The sequence below is a fragment of the Peromyscus eremicus genome, chromosome 6, assembly GCF_949786415.1.
Source record: "Peromyscus eremicus chromosome 6, PerEre_H2_v1, whole genome shotgun sequence".
Lineage (NCBI taxonomy): Eukaryota > Metazoa > Chordata > Mammalia > Rodentia > Cricetidae > Peromyscus > Peromyscus eremicus.
The window spans coordinates 64,314,385-64,339,060 of NC_081421.1; the positions used below are offsets into that span (position 1 = coordinate 64,314,385).

At 38.8% G+C, this 24,676-nt stretch overlaps 1 protein-coding gene across 21 annotated transcripts in view; it reads right to left on the bottom strand.

The window, feature by feature from the left end:
• The window catches only part of Ubap2l (ubiquitin associated protein 2 like), a 54,925-nt gene that overhangs the window by 25,058 nt on the left and 5,191 nt on the right, over positions 1-24,676 (bottom strand). For 9 of the 21 annotated variants that reach the window (XM_059265709.1, XM_059265704.1, XM_059265700.1 and 6 more), the window contains exons 3-12: positions 23,118-23,195; positions 21,976-22,086; positions 19,442-19,643; positions 18,974-19,069; positions 15,385-15,430; positions 14,810-14,922; positions 12,209-12,268; positions 9,279-9,331; positions 7,472-7,557; positions 4,124-4,295 (exon numbers count right to left, since the gene is read on the bottom strand). In XM_059265709.1, the coding sequence (XP_059121692.1) occupies positions 4,124-4,295; positions 7,472-7,557; positions 9,279-9,331; positions 12,209-12,268; positions 14,810-14,922; positions 15,385-15,430; positions 18,974-19,069; positions 19,442-19,643; positions 21,976-22,086; positions 23,118-23,195 (1,017 nt within the window). The remainder of the gene's footprint in view (positions 1-4,123; positions 4,296-7,471; positions 7,558-9,278; positions 9,332-12,208; positions 12,269-14,809; positions 14,923-15,384; positions 15,431-18,973; positions 19,070-19,441; positions 19,644-21,975; positions 22,087-23,117; positions 23,196-24,676) is intronic. The other 12 variants (XM_059265715.1, XM_059265713.1, XM_059265712.1 and 9 more) reach the window with 3 other exon arrangements.

A 24,676-nucleotide genomic window follows, 5' to 3' on the forward strand; every position in this document is an offset into this window, starting at 1 on the left:
GGTGGGGGTGGGGGGTGTGCACATCTTTGATCTCAGCACTCAGAGTAGGCATCAAGAACCAGCACAGTGAACACCAACACAGCCAGGGCTAAAGAGAACAAACCTGTCTCAAAGAAAGGGTGAAAAAAAAAAAGCTGGGCATGGTGGGTACAACTTTAATCTTAGCAGGAGGAACTCAGTGAAGTCTACATAGGGAGTTCCAGTATAGCCAGATCATGTCTCAAATAAAAAAGGAAGAGGGTGAGTAAGAGGGGGTCAAGAAAAAGGAAGGGAACAAATATGACCAAAACTAATTATATGTATGAAAATTTCAAAGTCTACTATGTAAGCTGATATATACTAGTAACACATTTAAAAACAAAATAAATTTTCATTGAAAAATCAATCAAAACAAAACTAACCAACTGGAACCTTATTTGAATGTTATTAACTAGCAAAGAAAAAGGGAAATTACAGGGCCATCTCAAATTTTACAAGACAATCAACAAGTCCATATGACTTGGACTGTTTTCTGTATGTATAATGAATACATGATATAGTGCTCCATTTTTTTTTACTCTATTTTTATTCCATGTGTATTGGTGTAGCCTGCATGTATGTCAGATCTCTTGGAACTGGAGTTACAGACAGCTGTGAGCTGCCATGTGGGTGCTGGGAACTGAACTGGGTCCTCTGGAAGAGAAGTCAATGTTTTTAACCACTGAGCCGGCTCTCCAGCTCTCACACAATTTATTCTTAACAATTCTCTCTAATCCCCACAGCAAAGCCAACGAACCACTGACAGAACCCTCTGAGATGACAAGACAAAATAAAATTGTCCTCCACTAAGTTAATTTGGTCAGGTGTTTTGTCAAAGCTAAAAAGAGTAATTAACACACAAGGAAAGATTTTTTTTCCCACTGTATCTCAACATTGTGCAAACAAAAATTTCAGAAGTTGGGCTGCTGAGATGGCTCCACTGTAAAGTGCTTACTGCGGCAAGCCTGCCGACTTGAGTTTGTCTCCCAGGACTCTCATGGATGCCACAGTTGTCCTTTTATTTCCACATGTGCTCGCACAGATAAAATGCCATGTGTGCACATGCAAACTCACAATAAATAAAAGAGGGTTTTTTTTTAAATGTAGTAAAACCTTCAGAAATGTATTTAAAAATAAGAAACTGTGGGAAAGAGATGGCTCCACACAATCAATTATCAAAATCTTCTGAAAAATAATTGTAATTTTAGTTATGAGCGTTTGTACGTAAGTGAATGCCATCTTTGTGGGGAGTCCACAGAAGCTAAGAAAGAGCATCTGAACTCTTGGAGCTGGAGTTACAGCAAGTTGTGAGTTGCCCATTGTAAGTGCTACGAACTGAACTCTGGTTCCTGAGAAAGCGTAGCAAGCACTTTGCCTACTAAATCATGGCTCCAGCCCTCCATCAAACAATCAAGTACAAAGCATCAAAAACACAGAAAAATGCCTGGAAAGTGTCACATCTGTAATTATAGCACTCTCATAGCAGAGGCAGTAGGATTTGAAATGAGGTTCAGCACCAGCCTGGGGTGTATGTATATGTATGTGTGTATGCATATATATATATATATATATATGGTATGATAGTAAGACTATATAAAAAAAATGAATTAAAAACAAAGTATGGCCGGGCGGTGGTGGCGCACACCTTTAATCCCAGCACTCGGAAGGCAGAGCCAGGCGGATCTCTGTGAGTTCGAGGCCAGCCTGGGCTACCAAGTGAGTTCCAGTTAAGGCGCAAAGCTACACAGAGAAACCCTGTCTCGAAAAACCAAAAAACAAAAACAAAAACAAAAACAAACAAACAAACAAAAAAAAAAAACACCAAAGTATGTGTATGTAGACCTTACTTTAAAAAAACAAAAACAAGCCTGGCAGTGGTGGCACACGCCTTTAATCCCAGCACTCGGGAGGCAGAGCCAGGTGGATCTCTGTGAGTTTGAGGCCAGCCTGGGCTACCAAGTGAGTTCCAGGAAAGGTGCAAAACTACACAGAGAAACCCTGTCTTGAAAAACCAAAAAAAAAAAAACAAAAAACCAAAAAACCAAAAACAAAAATTCCAGTTTCAAATACTCTAACATAACACTCCATTTCTGCCCTCTTCAGATACCAGCACACACAGAAAATAAAGGCCTATGATACAAGATCTATTAATTTTTTTGTTTTTGATTTTGTTTTATATTTTAGGATAGGGTCTCTCTGTGTAGTCTTGACTGTTCGGGAACTCACTCTGTATAGCAGGCTGGTTGGTTTCAAACTCAAGAGATCCACCTGCCTCTGCCTCACAAGTGCTAGGACTAAAGGCGTGCATCACCACTGCCTAGTTAAGATTAAATTTTAAGGAAAATTGATCCTTTAACATTTATTCTCAATGAAAAATAATGAGGCTAGCTCTGTTGCTAGAATGCTTGCCAAGCATGTACAAGCACTGCATTTTATCCTCAGCATCATATAAAACAGGCATGTGCCTGTAATCCTACTCCCCAGGAGGTAGAGACAAGAGGCCATCGTCCACTATACAATGAGTCTGAGGTCAGTCTGAGACATTAAAGACCATGTCACAGCAAATAAGTAAAAATTTAACAGCAACAATGAAAGAAAAGAAATTAGGGCAGGCATGGTGAACATGCCTCTAATCCTAGCATTCAGGAGGCAGAACTGTTTCAAGTTCAAATCCATCTGGGCTCGGCAATGAGTTTTAGGCCAGTCAGAGCTACATAAAGAGAAGCTGGTTCAAAAACAAAGAACAGCCAACAGCTACTGATATCTATTACCTTACTCATTTTCCTAAGGTCTAACAAGATAGGACAAGCAAACACTCTCATTTCCATTTAAAGGCCAAGTAGAGACTATACATATACTAAGGGACAGATCTGGAAAGACCTTAGGTTTTTGGAAGTCTAGTCTACAAATGTATAATGTAAGTAAAGGTATGAGGCAATTTTCTAGAAATCGGAAATGGCTACAATTTTATCTGTTTAGTGAGGATTGCAAAAAGGATACAAAGTTGTTGAGAGGTTTAACACCACTGACTTTCTGTTGAGGGAGTAAGAGGAGGACAGTGTTCAGCATTATACATATTTAATGAATGATATTATCTCATTCCATAAGACAATTCAGCCAAGTTCACCTAGAGCTAGACACTTACTACTCAGTATCATCTCTATCTGTGAAGCTGTTTTTATAGGAGACAAAGGGGCTTTATCCTGCTATAAATGACGGCTACCTTTGAAAATGTTATAGAAGCTCACTGTTTGGGGACAAATCCGAAATGCATCCAAACAGATCACAGCAAAAAATCAAAATTTATTCCAATTTTCAAACTGAAACTACATTGTCCTTCAACCTAAAAAATCAGAAGAATCAAAGTTTCCTAAGCAGGGTGATTTTGCTTAGTACAATAATCAAGTTCCTTATCCTCAACCCTTCTGGAGAAAAAGAACATGTTAAGTTACTTTTCTATTCTTCTGTAAACTCATCTCATAAGGAAAATAAGTTCAAAACAACCAATGTATTTTTTTGTTTTACTTCTTTTTTGGGGTGGTGGGGGAGTGGGGTTCTATGACATTGTTTCTCTGTGTAGCCGTGGTTGTCCTGGAACTCGATGTGTAGACCATGCTGGCCTTGAACTCACAGAGATCCACCTGCCTCTTCCTCCCAAGTGCTGGGATTAAAGGTGTGCACCACCACCCAGCCTATTTCTATTTTGACCAGCCCCTTTCTGTCTATAAAAGCACCCTTTCTCAAGGAATCATGATATACCCGTGGTCCCAGCACCCAGTGGAGAAGAGGAGCACCATAAACTGAAAGCATGACTGAGTTCTACTGGTGAATCTAAGGGCAGCCTGCCTACTCAGATTGCCTCAAAAAGCCAAACAAACCTAGAAACTTCTGCTCAGAATGTTTATTTCATTTTAGGAAATGAAGTACTGTATGATCTAAGAACTGAAAATAAGCCAAGCAACTGTGCATGGTGCTCATGTTTGTAATGCCCTGACAGATCTCTGCCTGGCCTACAAAATGAGACTGTATATTAAAGTACTTGACAAAGGAATAACTATGTGTATGTGTTTGCTGAGGTTAGTATGATGGTTTATTTCCTACTTACCATACTATGATGAGAAAATGTATTCCCTGAAGCAGGCTGTGATATGGCATTCTGCTTCGAATTACTGAACACCAGAGGCTGGGCCAGGGAAGGAGCCTGAGATGGATCCAGATTAGACGAATCATTCTCCATTGAAGATGGTGTCTTCCCCAAAAGAACAGCAAGGTCAATTCTAGTTTGGGAGAGAAAGGGATCTTTATGAATAATGACTGAATGTTCTAACATTCTTTGCACCTAACTTGGACCATGGTTAGATCAACATAAAGGGTATTTTTTGATGCTATAGTCTCATAAAGTCCTAATATGTTACGTTAACCAAAATAACTGAGGTATAAGAGCCACTAGAGCATTCAGGGAAATCCTACTGATGCTGCCAATAACAATAGTTAAATATTTAATTTGATGATAGCATTAATTTAATGAAATACCAAATCTTTAGGATTTGGGGTTTTTTTTGTTTTTTTGCTTTTTTTCCCCCTCCTTTTGAAAAAGGGTCTCACTATGTAGCCAAGGCTTGTCTCATATTTATGACTCTCCTGCCTCAATATCCCAAGTGCTGGGATTATAAGTATGGGCCATGATATAGCTAGTTGGGTTTTTATTGTTGTTGTTTGGTTTTGTTTAGATAAGGTCTCACCATGTAGCTCTGGCTGGCCTCAAACTCAGAGATCCACCAGCATTTATTTGCCTCCCAAGTACTGAGATTAAAGTTTTGCACAACCATACCTGATACTCTCCACTTTAAATATTAAGTTCTAATACAGCAACTTAATAATAAGGTAGTAATTTAAAAATATTTAGCTATGATTTTAATACATAAAACTAAATTCTGACATAAGACCATATACGTAGCTGGGCATGCTGGTTTAACTTGTAATCCCTAGTACTCAGAGGGCTAATGCAAGAGGATTGATTACTTCAAATTCAAGGACAGCTTGACCCAAGTAGTAAAATCTCAATAGAAGAACAAAAGACCATATATCAAAATACTGGCATCCTCAAATGTATTTTGAACAGAAGAGGTTTTAGAAGTTTTTCTACAAACTTAAAATTTTACTTGTGATATAATCAAAATATGGGGTTGATGAGTAGCTTAATGGTTCAGTATAAATATAGCATTCACAGGTCCCAAATACACCCCAAGCATCTTGTCAAAACAAAAAAATTTCACCAGACAGTAGTGGTGCACCTTTAATCCCAGCACTCTAGAGGCAGAGCTAGGCAGAGAGAGCTCTGAGTTCAAGGTCAGCTTGGTCTATAGAGCAAGTTCCAGGACGGCCAAAGCTACACAGAAAAACCTTGGCTCAAAAAAAAACAAAAAGAAGAAAGAAGAAAAAAAAAATCAAGATTCTATCCTATGTTACAGGAAGCTTCTTTCTAAAGTAGTGACTAAGCATAGGGCATAGTGTAAGGATAGGTATGATCACTAGAAAACAAAACTGAAGAATGGACTATTCAGATTCTCCCAGTTCTACCAATGTCCAAGGGAGGAGAATGAGCCATTAAGCAAAATACCAATGGCCAATGGTTTAGCAAATTCTACTTACATTATTACCTAAACACCTTTAATACCAGCACTCAGGAGGCAGAGACAGGTGGATCTCTGTGAGTTCAAGGCCAGCCTGGGCTACAGATCGAGATCCTGGACAGGCACCAAAGCTACAGAGAAACCCTGTCTTGAAAAAAACAAAAAACAAAAAAAACCTCAAAAATAGATTCAGAGCTTCTAGAAGCCTGAAGAGAATATGAAATGCTTGTTTGAGCCACTAGACATACAGACAGAGACATACACACAAGTAAGTGTACACACTCATTCCCTCTTTCACTGCCCTGTGTAGTATTTCTGCATTTGGCTATTTCTGAGATTATAATAACTCAGTAATAAGTAAAATATTTTATGAGTTGACTCATTACAGTGAATTATCAAACCTGAGGAAGACCATGGGAACCTCTGAGTTTGTAATTGGCAGGTAGACTACTGAGACTCAGAGGTAGGGCACTCTTAAAGGGAGTTAATCTCAGCTTTTTGGTCTATATCAACTCTGGCTAAGTACAAACTACAACTGCTGAGCACTGAACATAGACTTGCACAACTGTTAGAAATAATAATATGTATACATACATTTGGTTACAGAAAAAAATACAGTATTCTGGTGATGACTGTCATGTGATATTTTGTTTTTGTTCTGACAAATAAGCACTAGGGAGGTGGAGACAGGACCTCGACCCCCATTTGGTCTGAGGATTCATAGATGTAAAAAGTTTCTAGTGGCTGTTGCTCTGCTTCTCTGATCTTTCTTTCAGCTCCCACCCTCGATATCTAACTCTGGGTTTTTATTAAGACTAAATAGAAGCCCAATTCAGATGACATTCCAAACATTCTATTCCTCTTATACTTCTCTCTTTTTTAATTAATTCATTTCACTTACGTGTATTGACATTTTGTCTGCAAGTATGTCTGTGCACCATATGTAGACCTGGTGTCCACAGAAGCCAGAAGAGGGCTTCAGATCCCCTGGAACTAGAGTTACAGGTGATTGTGAAGTGCCATGTGGGTGCTGGGAATTGAACGCAGGCCCTCAAGTGCTTGTAACCAATGAGCCATCTCTCTCTCTCCATCCCTGTTATACTTTTTTGTTGTTGTTGCTGTTTTGGAGACAGGGTTTCTCTATGTAGTCCTAACTGTCCTATAACTTGCTCTGTGGACCAGGCTGGTTTCAAACTCAGACCTCTGCCTACCTATGCCTCCCAAGTACTAGGATTAAAGGCGTGCACCACCATGCCTAGCCATCTCAGTATTTTCAAACTATGGTTGGTTGACTACATGGATACAGAACCCATGAATACAGAGGGTTGGATTGTTCTTAATGACACGAGTAGATAAAGATCATTATTATAAACAGAGCTGCAAAATTCAAAAGCACATTTAAAAAAATTGTTCCTTAGCTCTTATTTCCCTAGCTTAGGTCAAAACAAGTTGGTTATAAGACTGATCTATGTAATTAAAAAAACTATTTTAGGTTAGGGATTATAAAGATGGCTCAGTGGTTAAGTAAGAGCAGCTGATGCTCTTACAGAGGACTCAAGTTCACTTCGCTGCACCCATATCTTGCAGCTCAAAACCACTTATAGCCCCAGCTATAGGGTAGACCTGATACCCACTTCTGGCTTCTATAAGCACCCACACATGTGGCATACACACATAAAGATAAAATTAACGATTTTAGGGATGAACAAAATTTGATACTACTGCATATGAACTTCTATTTAGTACACTAAAAACTGTTTTAAATCCCTCAATCAAAAGGAACCTATGTTTTTTAAAAAGGTACTTTATTACACACTTGCCTCTGACCAGCAGTGATTGTCACATTCTCCGCAGGCAGAGGCACTGAAGACACATTAGAGGCAGTAAAGATCTTGGTCTCAGAAAGCTGGAAAGAGAGGAATCCGTTACTTCTGGTGTTAGAGAGGTTAAAGACAGAAATTTGCCACAGGTAAGGTAAATTCAATACGAAGAAAAAGGGAAAAACGCTATGAAACAAACTATCTACCTGATGAATCCTGAATGGGATGATATCAAGTTTGCTTGACAGTTTTATCCAAGCAAATAATAGAACGAAGGAATGCAATAAAACATAGTAGAGTCATATCATACACACTCAACTCACAGGAGGGATATCTCTGTGCTAGTCATATACATTAAGGAAATATTTTCTCATTACGAATCCCAAGTCCTACCTCTACCCAAAGTACATTTATCTCCCACCATTTTTTCTCTCTCAATGAAAGGAAAAGCATGACCAAGATGAAGAAAGAAATAACTTTAATTCCTGGCTATTAAGAAGTTCAGGTCCAAATGCTGGTCAAGTAATGTCTTTTCAGGAATTTTAACTATATTCAATTTTTGCATTAATATTGACTATATTACACTTCTAAGGCATCTTATGAGGTCATTAATTATAGGAGATAACTCCTCCTCCTAAATAAGAGTTGACTTAGGTTTCTTTTAATTCTTTATTTAAAATCTCTTCTCTAACAAAGAGAAAACTCAGTTTCCCAAATATAATTCTTACTAACATAAACCAAATTTCAGAAAGTAGAACTTGTTCATATTCACAGAGCAGTTTAGCTCAGCTATAGAGGCAGGCAGATCTCTGTGAGTTCAAGCCAGCCTGGTTTATAGAGCAAGTTCCAGGACAGCTAGAGTTCCAGGACAGCTACCTACACAGAGAAACTTTGTCTCGAAAAATCAAAAAAAGAAAATCATTACCCTCTGATGCTGTTAACACTGGAATGTTAGAAACCTAAGACTGAAAATCAAAACAATTTGACAAAGCTACTTAACCTACCTATATAAAGGAAAGCAGATTTAAAATATTAAACTATGTTTATCCATAATCATTGAAAACCATAATTCACAGCAAAGTTTGACTGTGACTAGGAAAAGTAAAATTTTTTTACTTAGGCAATACTGAGGAAAATTCTTTACAAACCACTCATCTATGAGTTTTCCAAGGTGAGTCAAGATGGCAGATAGCCAACTGGATAGTCATTTCAATTGCAAAATTAGGCATCAGGTAAATAAAAGCTTCTTAGCCAACTGGATTATATGCTTGAAGCTTAGGTACCATAACTTTCTCTGTATCCACTACCAATCCATTATAGAACTTAATACCAAATAATGCACCAGCTCCAAGTAGAGTTCTATGCCATTAGCAGCTGTTACTCAATGTACTACCTACTATCTGTCTAACTAAAAACAATTTTTTTGCAGTGATGGGATTTGAATGCAAGATCTCACACATACTAGGCAAGCATTCTACCTCTTAGCTTCTTCCCAGTCCTAATTCCATTGTGGATACCCTACCCAACCACTCTATCTTCCTGGGTCAATCTGAGAATCAGGTATTGGACTTACACACCTGAACTTGCCCTTTCCATAGTGTGGTTCCACAGAGTCCTGTCCATGCCCAGTCTCCTTCATATAACATATGAGAAATGTTCTGGCTCAGAACACTATTTTGGATGTAAAAGTTTTAGGTCAGAATCTTAGCAGTGCATTTTGAAAGGTAGAAATATATCCATTTTCTATCCCTAAACATAACTTAGGGATAGAATAACATTAGGTAAGAAACAGACCAGGAATACCTACATCTTCATTCCAATCTTCAGTTCCCCACTCTTCTGTTGCAGTTCTCCATGCACCTAGGAATTAATAAAAAAAAAAAAAAAAAAAGAAAAAAAAGAAAAAAAAGGCAAAATAAATTAGTGTCATTATAAAACATGTTCAAATAACACTCCTACACTAACATTTTGACAAGCAATAGTATGATTAGAATTTAGCAATCAGAAAAAATTTGTTGACTTTAGAGGTAGGGAAAGACTATTTAGAAACACCAAAGTAAAAAGGCTTTAAGATTATGATCTCATCACTTTCAGTTGGGTTACAGAGCTATAATAGGAATGGAAGAAACAGATAAAAGGACATAATATAAACATACATACATACATCTAAAACCCATTCCTACCTCCTTCCCACCAAGATTCAAATGCCATGCAGTATCTTTAAGGACCGGATTTGTCTTAGCAGTTATTTAATGAGATAGTTGCAACTAATTCAAAGCAGAACATGCAAGCTACAGCTATTTATTTTGTATAAAAACAACAACAACAAAAACCTCAAGGTATTCTGAAAAGAAATGAACCTAGTGGTAGAGAACTATAAAAAGTTGGCATATGTATAGTGAAAGGGGAATGAGTAGGTTTACAAGCTGAACGGAAGACAGACAAAAAAGACCTATCTGCTACTAGAAATGAACAAAAACAGCATAATCAGCACAAGTCGAGTTCTTAAGTCTTACTGGTTTAAACAAGGTAACTACAGGGAACTCTGTGTAGACTTGCTCTTTTTGGAGATACAAGGCAAAAGTAAAATAAACTATGTACAACAGCTATTTTCCTAATCCTATTTATAGAGAAGATAGAATTTGACCTGCCAAGCTCATTGCACATTTTTGTCTTAAGTTGGAACAGTTTACACAGAAAATTTCTATGCACAATCAAACCATTTCTATATATTTTACCTGGCACCTTTGCTGTTGTGTGTATGTGTGTGAGGCATGCATGTTCACATGTGTAAACACAATGTTTGTGCTGGTACGTTTTCAGATCAATGTGGAAGCTAGAAGTTGATTTCAGATATCTTCCTCTATCACTTTGCTTTACTGAGGCAAGGTTTCTGGCTTAACCTGAAGCTGATCTCGTTTAGTTGGGCTGCCAATTTGCACTGGGGATCCCATCTGTTCCTCCCAAGTTCTGAGTTATATGCGGCCTCTATATCCACCTGACTTTTAAGTAGGTGCTAGGGATCCAAACTCCACTCAGCATGCTTGGCCAGCAAGTTTTATCTGTTCTAATACAATCCACACAATTTTTGTCTCATACATACATATAATCTCAGAAAGACTATATCATAAGACTAGTGTAAGAATTTATCTATACCAGAAACTAGAACTGGTCCTATTTTTTTTTTTTTTTAATTCTAGAACTCAGAATACATGAAGTAAATCTTGAAGCCTATCTAAAAAAAGCTTCTACAAGAATTAACAAGTGGTTGCTGGGCATGGTAGTAGCAAATTCCTTTAATCCTAGAACTCAGGAGGCTGAGAATATTTTTAAACTCCAGGGCAGCCTATTCTACATAGCAAATTCCAGGCCAGCCCAGGTTGCGTAGTGAGACCTTGTCTCAATAAAATAAAAATTTAAAACTGAAAATGAAAGAATTAACAAATGATTGAGTCTGTCTCCTAATGCTTTCAAGATGAGGCAAGAACATCCAAAACTTGAGGGTGTGGGGCAAGGAAAGATGGCTCAGAAGATAGTCTTTCAATGGAAGCATAATAACCTGAGTTCAATTCCCAGCATAGAAATTGGGTACAGGGCCCGGCAGTGGTGGCGCACACCTTTAATCCCAGCACTCGGGAGGCAGAGCCAGGCCCATCTCTGTGAGTTCGAGGCCAGCCTGGTCTACAGAGCGAGAACCAGGAAAGGCTCAGAGCTACACAGAGAAACCCTGTCTCGAAGAAAAAAAAAAAAAAAAAAAAAGAAATTGGGTACAGGGTTGGCATTTGGCTCAATGGGAGCATGGTTGCTCAGCAGCACAAAAACAAAACCAAGCACAACGACATGAGACTAACGCCAGCACCAGGAAGGCAGGAAGAGGAGACTCACTAGAGCTTGTTGGACAGTCTAGTCTACCTGAACTGGGGAGCTTCAGGTGCAGTCAGAGAATAAGACGGCAACACTGACCTCCATGCTTCATGTGCATACATATACACATGCAGAAAAACATGATCTTGTGTGTGTACACACACACACACACACACACACACACACACACACACACACACACACGAGTTTTGAGACCAATTTGGTCTACACAGTAAAATCCTACCTCATTAAGGGAAAAAAAAGGCAAAGAGAAATATCCTAGTAACAAAAAAAAAAAACCTAAAAATTTGAAAACATTTAATAATGGAAACTGTCTTCGACAAGGAAATACAAATCACAAATCATATCCCTCTCATCACTCTTATGGTTCTTTTCCTTCTCTTCACTGATATCTGGGTCATCCTGGCTAAATGGAACCCCAAATGAGTTAACACTTAATATAATCTTGGAGTTAGAACTGACCAAAAAGTTACCTAACCTGGTCTCTTTGTGCAAGAATTTTCTTTCTGCACTCTGGTGACTTGAATTGTGATAGGAAAGCATATGAGTACTTGTGTTTGATGTTTCCTGTACTGGAAGGATGGTCATGGATAAGGAAGCCAGGAACAGTAAGATGGAAATGTTCTACAAAGATTAGGGCTTGCATACCCACAGCACAAAGCTTGGACAATGTAAATGCCAAGTATTCACTAAATGAATATATTTTGGAGAGGGAAAAGTGGGCACAGAAAATGAAAGGCAAAGGCAGGAAGAAAAAAATAGAAAGACAGAAAAATGACATATCCACAGATATTTCAGTTCATAAAAATCTTAAAAATATCCGGGGCAATTAGGCGCCTGGATGTATCATACCAGGAGCAGTCTCAAATTTTCGGGGATAATTTGACCCCTCAACCCCAATGAAATCAAGTCCTGAAACAAAAAAGAAAAGAAAAGAAAAAACAACCAGTGAAATTTTGCTTGTGAATGAGAACATCTGCCCCCAATACACAAACCCCATTGTACCTGTGGATATTTTAAGGGTAGGTTTGAATTATTTCTTAAATTAAAAAAAGGAATTTGAAGTTTGCTCTATGAAAACATAAAAGAAATCATGCATAAAGGTATGTCACATCATGAAGTTGACAACAGGAGCTTACAAAGCTACCACCAAGCCTTTCACACCAAGATGACAGTGGCATTATCTATCATTTCATTCGTGACTCCAGACTTCTAAAATCTGCTATTTTCTAATCATTACAACAGTCCTTGATTTCTAACCAGATTCTTATTTTAAGACAGCTATGGATAAAGATTGGGAATCGCTTCTCCCTACCCCTGGATAAAAACTGGGAATCACCTCCCCCTGACCCCAACACACAGACACAGAGACAGACAGACACACAGACACACAGACAGACACACACACACACACACACACACACACACACACACACACACACACACGGTAAAATCTGAATGGTAACATGTCAACAAGCCTAAAACTTCAATCCTCTGTTAAACCCAGACCTCTTTTTTTCTCTCTCTCTCTTTTTGAGACAGGGTTCTCTGTGTAGCCCTGCCTGTGCTGGAACTCCCTTTGTCGATGTGGTTGGCCACAAACTCACAGAGATCCACCTGCCTCTGCTCCCAAGTGCTGGGTCTAATGGCATGCGCCACCATCACAGGGCCCGATCTCTTCATAAAGAGGAAAACCCACACTCTCTAATGTGCCAGCTCAGACAGGAAGTTAGATGATATCACAAAAAAGAAGGCACTTTAAGCTCTTGCTTAGCATGCACACTGCCTTGGTTCAATCCTCAAGACCAAGACACTCTTGAGATTCTGGGGCTGCTCTCATTAAAACAGCAAATTATAGTTTACCATTGAACATAACTTGGTGTATCCCATAAGCCTAAACAGATCCTTAAACATTTACTGGATACCTTGGTTCAGGTACAAAATTCAGCCAAAAAAATGCTGTTTTTTTTTCAAATCCTATGAACACTCTACCAAATGACACACACTAATAAGACTACTTAATGAAAAACTAGAAGTGCAGTGAGTCTCTTCTTGATAAAATACATCGAAAAAATGAAAATTAAAAAAAAAAAGGAGCCGGGCGGTGGTGGCGCACGCCTTTAATCCCAGCACTCGGGAGGCAGAGCCAGGCGGATCTCTGTGAGTTCGAGGCCAGCCTGGGCTACCAAGTGAGTCACAGGAAAGGCGCAAAGCTACACAGAGAAACCCTGTCTCGAAAAAAAAAAAAAAAAAAAAAAGGATATTCCAGGCCAGACACTGTGGTATGCTTTCAATTCCAGCACTCAGGAGGCAGGGGCAACAAAGCAATAGTGTTGACTCTGACTCTGGGCTCTGCTGATCTTGACAATTAGTACCTTAATCGGTTTAAGAGGATAGTTTCATCTTTTGAGTAAATTATATTTGAGTACAATTTGAGTAAATTATATTTTGAGTAAAATATATTTTGAGTATAATTTACTCAAAAGATGAAACTATCCTAACATAGAACACTAAAGGAAATACACCCAGAGCTAAAAGGAGCAATATGGGATAATGCAAAGAGCATAAAGTTTTGATCAAATAGTTCTGAATTCAAATACAAGTAAATTCATAATCTCTTTTTCAATCTTAAGCTTTACCATTAAGATGGTGATGATAAAGATTTTAAAGCCAGGTGCAGTGTATGCACCTACATATATAATTCCTGGACAGGTGAAGGCAGAAAGACCAGGAGTTCATTCAAAGTCATCCTCAGTTACATAGTTAGTTTAAGGCACATGAGACCTAATCTCATCAACAACAAAATGTACAGAATTTCCTTAAAAGAGGATTGATTTCAGGTTAGGTGGAATGACGCACATCTATCACTCCAGCACTTGGGAAGCTAAGTCAAAAAGATTATGAGTTCCAAACCGGCTTGCAAGAATGTTAAAAACAAAACAGTAACAAGGTGGGGGAAGCACAACACACTGGCTACTTCATAAAATAGTGATCAAGTGAACTGGTTCACAAAATATGCTCACAAAGGCATGCCTAACCAAAAACATATAGATTAATTTAAATCGTCATCCCTATATCATCTTCTCTATCTCAGGTCTTAAAAGTTACTCTTCCAGGTTGTTTTTGTTTTTTTGTATTTTGTTTTTTTCTAAACAGTAGTTCTCTGTGCAGCCCTGGTTATCCTGGAACTCACAGAGATCCACCTACCCCTGCCTCCAGAATGCTTGGATTAAAGGTGTGTGCCACCACTCCCTGGCTACTCTTCCAATTTTTAAAGCTAAATATAACCTTAAAATAAGATAACAGAAATGCTTCAAGCAAAGTTATTTCTAGGACTGAGTACATCACAATAGTAGAACATTTACCTATTATATACAGACCCTGATTTTCAATTAACAGTACCATGCCAAAAAAAGAAATTCTCAGAATCCCAAAGACAGGAAAGTCACTCACTCGTTCCATCATCTGGTTCAAAGTGGCCAGTGTTGTTCCATGTGTTGCCACTACTATTGCCATAGTTATCATCAGTATTGGCTGGCTCTGCATAATCAGCTGGGTTAAAGGTTCTGGGGGGGAATAAAAAGCTTTTGAATTTCTAACTTCATTAGCAGATTCAGCAAATGTTAACTCAAATAAAACAATCAGAATATTGACTATTTCCTTCCTAACAAAGATGAGTCACTCCCCATTCTATAATCTCACATGCTTGTTTTTCTTATCAGCCAATGCAAAATGGCACAGCATAAGCTATCCACAAATGATCCAGATGGTAAATGCCTGTATCTGAGAAATGAGCACAAATCTACACACTTTTTATTCATCTACAAATCAGCCAGGTATCATAGTGCATCTATAACCACCATTTGGAAGGCTGAGGCAAAAGAACTGTGAGCTTAAAGCCAGCTTAGGTTAGGAAGAAAGCAGAGCTCACTTTAAAAAGCAGGTCTATAAATGATTCTAATCACATTTTGGCTAAGGATGTCTCTGTTGATTCTCAGGGTGAAAAATTAAAAATCAATGAAACTTACCCCATTCCTTGAGCAGAAAACCTTCCCCCTCGCCTACCAGAGCTACCTGCAGAAAAATAGACATATTTTAGAAGTTGACATTGAACAACTTGGCAGCCCACACTTATGAAGGGCAAGTGGTTACTACCAAACTTCCTTTCATTCAGTCCTACGGAACATACCGGTTAATCTAATACAGGACAATTATCATCAACAGCTATTTATTTGCTGCTTAAACTGTTGAGTCTTGGGCTAGGGAGATAGCTCAGGCAAAGTGCTTGACATCCAAGCTTAAGAACCTCAACCTGATGGATCCCTGAGACTCATTGACCAGTCAAACAGCCTACAAGTAACCCCAAGACAATGAGACCCTATCTCAAAAAAAAGGGCGCCAGATGGATCCTTGGACTGATCCAGCAAGGAAAATTCCATGTGCCACTTTGGCTTAAAGGAGATGTTCTTTTTTTTTTTTTTTTTTTAAAGATTTATTTATTTATTATGTATACAGTGTTCTGATGCACATATCCCTGCAGGCCAGAAGAGGGCGCCAGATCTCATTACAGATGGTTGTGAGCCACCATGTGGTTGCTGGGAATTGAACTCAGGACCTTTGGAAGAGCAAGCAGCGCTCTTAACCTCTGAGCCATCTCTCCAGCCCAAAGGAGATGTTCTTTTACCTGAGTTTATTAAATTGCTACTAACAATTCTGAAACCAATGGGGCTGAATGTACAGGAGAGATAAGAACAGTGCCAAGTTAGACTTCAAGTCCTCAGTTGTGGACTCTGTCCATTATCAATGAAATCCTGAGAATAAATATATGCCTGATGTTGCTAAATGTAAGTAGAGAACAATTTCCCAAGTAAGTTTGCAAACTCAAAGTAGAAAATTCACCTAAAATACAAAGTAGAATTGTCTAAAATCAAGTAACAGTAAGTGAAGAAAAACAGAAAAGGGAGGAAAAGACCAATTAAAAGACCATTCCACCAAAGACTACTAGAGCCAAAAACTCAGAGCAAAGAAATATGTGACAAAAGTACGTCATCTTTACAAGTTTTGAAACTAACCTTAAACCCAAAGTTTTTGTTTCTTTTCTTTTTTTTTGCTCAAAATTTCTCCTGCAGTGTCTCGTTAATACATAACATAATTGATGTTATTCAGAAAAACTGGCCAGAGGCGGATGACAACAGCATTGAAGACCTTAGAGAAGCACTTTTGAAACCCCATTTGACCTGGCCAGAGAGAAAGGCCTCTCAGTACAGACTACTCTTGTCCTGGGCATTCTCACTGTTCTGTACAAAGCATTTGGGATTGGTTTTTGTTGTTGTTTTTTGGCCAAAATCTGATAAAATAAGGAGACTGTCATGCTTATCTATGAATGTGAATTTAGTCAAATAAAATTTTTGAACATTTGATATTTTTTCTTTTATAACTTTTTGTTTTGGAGAAATACTGCAAACTCCCCCCCCCCCCCCTCAGTGCAGGTTATCAAACCCAGGGCCTTGTGCATGTTAAGCCAGCCTTGCCATTAAGCTGTACTACCATCCTGGTGAAATTTTTGACTGCTCAAATAAATGTTTATTTTTATTTATTTGACTGGTCTTCGGAAACAGAGTCTCACTATGTAGCCTTGGCTGGCCTGAACTTGCTATGTACATCGGGCTAACCTCTAACTCAGAGATCCACCTGCCTCTGCCTCCCAAGTGCTCAGATTAAAGGTGTGCACCACCACTCCTGAGTGCATCACATGTGTGCAGGAAAAACTTGAGGAAGTCAAAGCAAGCATCAGATCTCCTGGAATTGGAGTTACAGATGGCTGTGAGGCACTATGTTGATGCTGGGAACAGAAGCCAAGCCCTCTGCAAAAACAGTAAGCATTCTTCAATGGCTGAACCACTCTCCAACCCATTTTTTTGACTCTTTATAGGAAACATTTCTGATGGTTGTCTTACTGATAAAGAGCTGGGTGGCTTTTTTTTTTTATTTTAATTTTTCTTTCCTTATCAGTAGTATGTCTCCTTATTTCTTTAATGTGGTATTTCTGGAATGTGTTAAGAATCTAATAATTCATGGTTCAGAATAATTTGTTTCATCATTACCAACAAAGTCAACTTTGTTGAAATAATTGGGGTGGAATAATTGGTAAGTTTGCTTAAACTATTACAGAAATTACTTGGTAAAGTGCATTGAAAGCCTGAATATATCAAGGCATGGTGGCACACATTTTTGATCCTAACACTCTGAAAGCAGAAGCAGGTTAATCTCTGTGTGTTTCAGGCCAGCCTGGTCTACATAGCCAAGGGCTACAGAGTGAGACCTAGTCTCAAAACAAAAAAACAAACAAAAAGTAAACTTACTAGAAAATACAAATCTTAAAACCAGGGTTAGTGAGATGGCTCAATGAGGTAAAAATATTTGTTGCCAAATCTAATGACTTGAGTTTAATCCTCAGGACCCAATGGTGGAAAGAGAGTTCCTCTGCCATCCACCTATGTGTCACACATATATGTACACAAAATATGTAATTAAGCGGTTCAATATTTCTTAACTTGGGGGGTAAAGTGGGGGGGGGGGGAATGGACCTTGAGCTGGGAGTTAATGCTGTGACAAACATTCACCTAGCATCCCCCAGCTACTGGCACCACAAGAAAAACAGGTCTTAAAATCATTTTCAACACTATCATAAGTAAATAATCATTTATAAAATTTATGGATGAAGATGTTTATTACAATGGTACTTTGGTCAGGCAATGGTATCACACATCTTTAATCCCAGCACTGGGGGGGGGGGGGGGGAGGGGCAGGGGAAGAGGCAGGCAGATCTCTGTGAGTTGGAGGCCAACTTTGTCTACAAAGTGAGTTCCAAGACAGCCAAGACTACACTCAGAAACCCTGCCTCAAAAAAACAAAATAAATAAGTAAATAAAATAAAATAAAGATAAAAACAATTTACTTTTAACATTAAATGGAAATGGTTCAATGTTTAGGAGTGCTTCCTGCTCTTATAGAAGATCTGGGTTCCCAGAAACTACAGAGTGGTTCATAACAGCAGTCTGTAATTCTCAATCTAGATCTGATGCCCTCTACTGGCTTATGGGGTTATACTAAATGGCAGAGTTTTTGCCCAGCATGTATAAGCAAAACGAAAAAACAGAAAAACAAAAAGACTTTTGTCATCTCTCCGAAACTTTGAACAGTCAAGGAAATGGGTACGAGGGAGAAGTGGAGGGAAAACAAAGAAACTTAGAATCCTTGAACTCATTGTCTATCACCATACAAATATAATCTTTCTTAGGGGGAAAAAATTTTAAAAAAGGTTTAATAAAGATATAAGTTTAAAAATGAAAAACCAGAAAGTAACTAGTGGGGAATACTGCCATCTGAGGTTGACTTTAGCTCCCCCCACACACACTCATGAACCTGCACACAAACATACACACACATGGGCTCACACACTGCTGGATCTTTGATCAAGTATACTATATTAGCAATAAAGACTAGAGTTGTCATCTACTTTCTTTCCCATTCTACCCAGCACAAATATATACTCTAGTATATATTTGCCTGTTAACCCTACTAAGGTATTTATCACCTTCCCCACCAAACTGTCACCTCTGCCTCGGCCACGGCCTCTTCTGCCTCTGTCTGTGCCTCTTCCAGAAGGCCCTCCACTCTTGGTGCTATCCAATCCATTTTCCTGGCCCCGAACTGAAATATAAAACATACATAACCAGAACAAGGTCAATGAAGATGCATGTATTATATTGATATACAAAGTATATTGAATACAGTATTAAGGAGACAAAACTAAAAGAACATGACCTGGTAGGATGGAACATGAAAGTTACTCAAGGAATAACGATGAGGCACAACTAACTGAGTTGAGTCAAGTAACTTTACAAATGATTACATGGTTGTTTAATGCTATATTAGTGACTGTGGTAGGAAAGGCTACATGCAAAAGATGTCAAGACCTTAAGAGATAGGTGGCCAAAAAAAAAAGCAAATAGGTGATATAACAGTTCCAAGGTCCTGTCTAGCAGGGGCCTGACACATCCCTGGAGTCTAGACATTACTGACCCACAGCTGGTTTTGATAAAGCCCCATGCATACACTCTCGTCCACGGCTGGCACCTCTCCCCCGTCTTGGTGGCCCACCACGTCGCCGACTATAGTCTCTGTCTCGGTCTCGATTTTCTTTTCCTTCTTCATTAGATTCAGTTTGTCCACCATCTTTCTGTCCTGAGACTCCTTTCTTCTTTCCGACCATCTCCCAGGAATGCTAAAGAAAGGTAGAGCATTCATGACTGATCAATTGGACTACAATTAGTACACTACAGGTGAAAGCTGGCACAATTATCTTCTCAGGATCCACAGTTTAAGAAATGTTGAGCTGGGCAGTAGTGGCCCACACCTTTAATCCCAGCATTCAGGATGCAGACGAAGGCAGATCTCTGAGTTCCAGGACAACCAGGGCTATACAAGAGAAACCCTGTCTGTACGGGGAGGAGTGGGGTAGGGGTGGGGTATCTGTATGTATATTAACTGCTGGTACCAGATGAGTTCTGTAAGGAAAAAGAATTATTACTACGATCATCTTTAGACACTATTAGTTGTTTTTTTTTTTTAATGACCTCATCCACTAAAAAATATTCAATGCCACCAGTATTGACTCCCCATTGGTTTTACTATCGTACCTGATTTAAATGTGGCCTAAGCCTATATTCTATAGCTTGTTTTCACTTTTTGATATAGTTGGAGGTTTTAGAACTATGAAGACCAAACTGGCCTAGAAACTACAGCTATCTGTCTGCCTCTGTCTCCTGAGTACTGGGATTAAAGCATGCACCACACAGCTCTAAACATATAACTTCTTTCCCTTTTTTTTCTTTTTCTTTTTGTTGTGAGCAACAAGTTGACAGACTCATTAATTGAAGTGTTGAGAATAAGTAACTGCTGACTACTCAGCTCTAAGTAGATTATCTATCTACAGCATCCCTTCCAAGGCTGAGGGAACATGACAGAACATGGCTAAAAGAATGTGAGAGCCACCAGAGGACAGAAAGGAGTGCTGTGAGGAGCATCTGCTGGCTATGACATGGCAAGTACACCATGAACTCCTATCAGCAGTGGTGACTTGGCACAAGATTGGGTCCATCAACATTCCATCATGGATGGGGAAAGGGCTCACAAGGCCCCACCTCTGCCTAAGGAGATACAGGCAGTTAATGGTTGCTGGAGGAAGGGGAATCATATTACTCAGTGTGGTGTAGCCACTGAAAAATTACCCCTGCTAAGGTAATCAACTCCCAACCCATTTTCAGGCATGCAAACCTAATTAAAGGTACACATATAGGAAGTAAAGTAGGAGTGATACATGTTGAAAAGGAGTTTGGTAGGAGGCAGCTAATGGGGGAAATATGATCAAAGTATATTTATTATACATGCATGAAATCGCAAAATAATAAGTAAAAATTAAAAATAAAATAAATCCATTTCCCACTATTTGCTACTATCCTAGGAAACTGATAATCTTCTAGTGGTTTACTGACAGTTGATATTTTTAAATATCTTCATTTGGGTCGGGTGGCGGTGGCACATGCCTTTAGTCCAGTATTCTGGAAGCAGAGGAAGGCAGGTCTCTGAATTCAAGGCCAGCTTGGTCTACAGATTGAGTTCTAGGACAGCTGGAGGTACACAGAGAAACCCTATCTCAGAAAAACAAATGAACATCTTTAAGTGGTATATATATATATTTTTTTCTTTTGATTTTTCGAGACAGGGTTCTCTGTATAGCTTTGGAGCCTATCCTGGAACTCGCTCTGTAGCCCAGGCTAGCCTTGAACTCAAAGATCCGCCTGCCTTTGCCTCCCGAGTGCTGGGATTAAAGGCGTGTGCCACCACCGCCCGGCCTTAAGTGGTATATTAAAGGATGAACTCTATCCCAACCAAAACTCCTCAGTGTAAGACCAGCATTGTGAAAATGTTTCAAAATGCTCTTCTCACATAAAACTAAAGTCCTCCAGTAAGTGCTATAGCAATATCAAAAATGTAGGAAGGCAGTGTTGTTGTTAAAAACAAGACAAATACAAAAGAATTCTCATTAGGTGGGAAGGAGAAATGAGAGCAATTTGTCTAAATTCCAAGGCAAGCCATCCTCCAAGATATTCTCTATCAGATCCAGGAATGTCAACAGACTATACAGCTTTTTTTTTTTTTACTAGCAGAACAAAACTAAGTTCAAATAATGAAAGAGTATGTTAATATAAAGCTAATAAATATTAGAGGAAAGTCCTCTACTTAGAAGCTAGCAATTTGTGACTATAAGCAACTAAAATGAACAGAAATCTTCCATGATTACTAAATACCTCTAATTCAAAGCAACACAAGCCTTCTAAGCCTTGAAATCAGTCATGTGGAATGAACACTTTGTTCCAGACCAATCAGAAGAGACTGACTTCACTTGCTTTCACTTATGATGCTAATGAAGAGGATATGTATATAAACGGATAGTATTTGTAATCTGCCAGAATCTCCATGGATGTTTCTTATTCTATTTAGAACGTTGCTTTAAGATTGTTTTTAGAATTATTAAAACACTATTAGCACTCTACCGTGTCTGGATTTCCTTCCAGGAGAACATTGATGGCTCTGTTGACATCTCCATTGCAGTCATGTAAAGCAATCACACATTCATCCTGGTTTTTGCCTGTGATATCAATCAACTAAAAGAGAAAAATCAGTAATCATAAGCAAAGTTTATACTCCAAAAAAGAAACTAGATGAAGGGAGGAGATACCAGCTACAACTGAAAGAAACAAGCTTAAAAAGCAAGATATGTAAAATCTAATTGTACTTTCAAAAAGCAAAACTTTAAGGTTGAAAAGATGACTTGGCAGGTTAAAAGGGCACTTGCCACCAAGCCAGACAACTTGAGTTCAATCCCTACGACCTACAGATAGGAGGAGAAAACCAACTCCCACAAATTATCATGTTGCCTCCACATCAAGTACTATAGCATACATGCGTACAAATACATCTAAATGTTAACAAAAGCAAAATTTTAACACCTGTAGCTTAGGGATGAGGTCAAAAATATTCACAAAGTAATTAAGCATCAAATGAAAAATCAAGTTGAAATACACAAGCTTCTGTTCTACATATCATTTTCCACACTTCCTAGATCCAAGGGGCTAAGAATACAGCTCAGTGGTGAGGTATGAAATTAGTATTCACAAAATTCTGGGGGTATCAGAACACACACAGAGTTAGAATTAAGATAGAACTTCTGGACAAGGTAGCTATTCAAAGGAATGCAATATATAAGCATTGGAAACAATTATTTAATGTTCTAAACTAATAATGAATCTAATTATTCTTCCTTGTGTATGTATGACGTATACTCAAATATCTATGTGTGTAGCAGAAATGGAGGTTAGAGGACAACCTTGGTGTCAGTCCTACATTTTCACCTTGAGACAGTCTCTCTTTGGTTGTTCACCACTGTATACAGAAGCTCAGATTTTGTGTCTACCTCCCATCTCACAGTAAGAGCACTGAGATTACAAATGTGTGCTCCTATGCTTAGTTTGCCAGGCTTTATGGGATTCAAAGTCAGGTCCTCAAGCACTTTCCCCACTGAGCCATCTCCCTACCCAGGGTAATTATATTCAATGTATATGCAATTATCAATGTAAAATGACATTTAATCATTCTGATATTTTCTTAGCTTACAGAAAGCTAGTGGGACACTCACTTGTTTCACCTTCTCCTCAAAGTCAGCATCATTATGGTCCGAAATCATCTGTGCAAGTCGAATCTGCTCTGCAGTAGCCTAAGAGGTGAGATAGGATCAAGAAACCTTAATCAAGAGGTAAGAAATTAATGAAGAGGGACCTACATAGTAAATCTTTACACTCTACCACACCAGTTTCTTTTCTGTTGTAATTAAAAAAAAAAAAAAAAGGACCTGGGCAGTGGTGGCATATGCTCTTAATTCCAGAGGCAGAGGCAATAGGATCTCTGAGTTTGAAGCCAACCTGGTCTACAGATCAAGTTTTAGGACAGCTAGGACTGTTACACAGAAAAACCTTGTCTCAAAAAAAAACAAACAACCCCCCCCCCCAAAAAAAAACAAAAAAAGTCAAACCAGTAGGATGCAGATCAAGCTCAGAAGTAAAGAACTTGCCTAGCATGTGTGTAGCTCTAGAAGCAGAAGCAGGTGGATCTCTGTAAGTTCAGGACCAGCCTGGTCTACAGAGCAAGTTCCAGGACAGCCAGGGCTACACAGAGAAACCCTGCCTCGAAAAAACCAGGGTGTGTGTGTGTGTTAAGGAGAGCAGACCTGGTGGTACAGACCTGTAATCCCACAAACTCAGGAGGTTGAGGCATGAATATCATAAGTCAAGGCCAGTCTGAACAATTTAGTGAAATCTTGTCTCAAGAAAAAGAAGCCTGGCTGTGGTGGTGCACACCTTTAATCCCAGCACTGAGGCAGAAGCGGGAGGATCTCTGAGTTCAATGCCAGGCAAGGCAAGACAGAGAAACCCTGTCTCCAAAAAAAGAAAAAAAGAAGAAAAGGAATTTATTTATTTAGAGACAAGAGGGAAATTTGTAAGGGAGCAGATCATAGTGACAGCACATGTCTAAGCTCACTACACAAAAGCTGAGACACAGGAGATTCCAAGTTTGAGGTCAGCCTAGAATACACAGTGAGTACCAACCAGGACAGCCAGGGATACATAGCAAGACTGGAGGAAAGCCAGGAAAGAGATAAGGGAAAGGGGGAATAGAAAGTCAAGGAACATATGGGGAAACCCTTAGTCTTACGTATTCAATATATTTGGACAATAGCTCAATTTAAGTAATTAACTCACATTGGTATAACACCCATAACACTAGTTATGGATTCTGTGATTACAGCACACCTAAATCAAACTTAATACCCAAGGTTAATTTATTTCTCTAAAACTTAATTATGCTCTAAGGCAGTGGTTCTCAACCAGTGGGTCATGACTCTTTGGAGGTGGGATGACTCTTTCACAGTGGTCGAATACCAAATATCCTGCATATAAGATATTTACATTACAATTCATAACAGTAGCAAAATTACAGTTATGAAGTAGCAATGAAAATAATTTTATGGTTGGAGGTCACCACAACACGAGGAACTGTATTAAAGGGTCACAACATTAGGTAGGTTAAGAACCACTGCTCATTTGTTAATTTAAAAGGATTATTTATAGTGAAAACCCTAGCTTCTCTTGGGAAAGGAAAACTCAGGTAAGGCCTCAAGACCTTAGGGGAAAGTAAGAG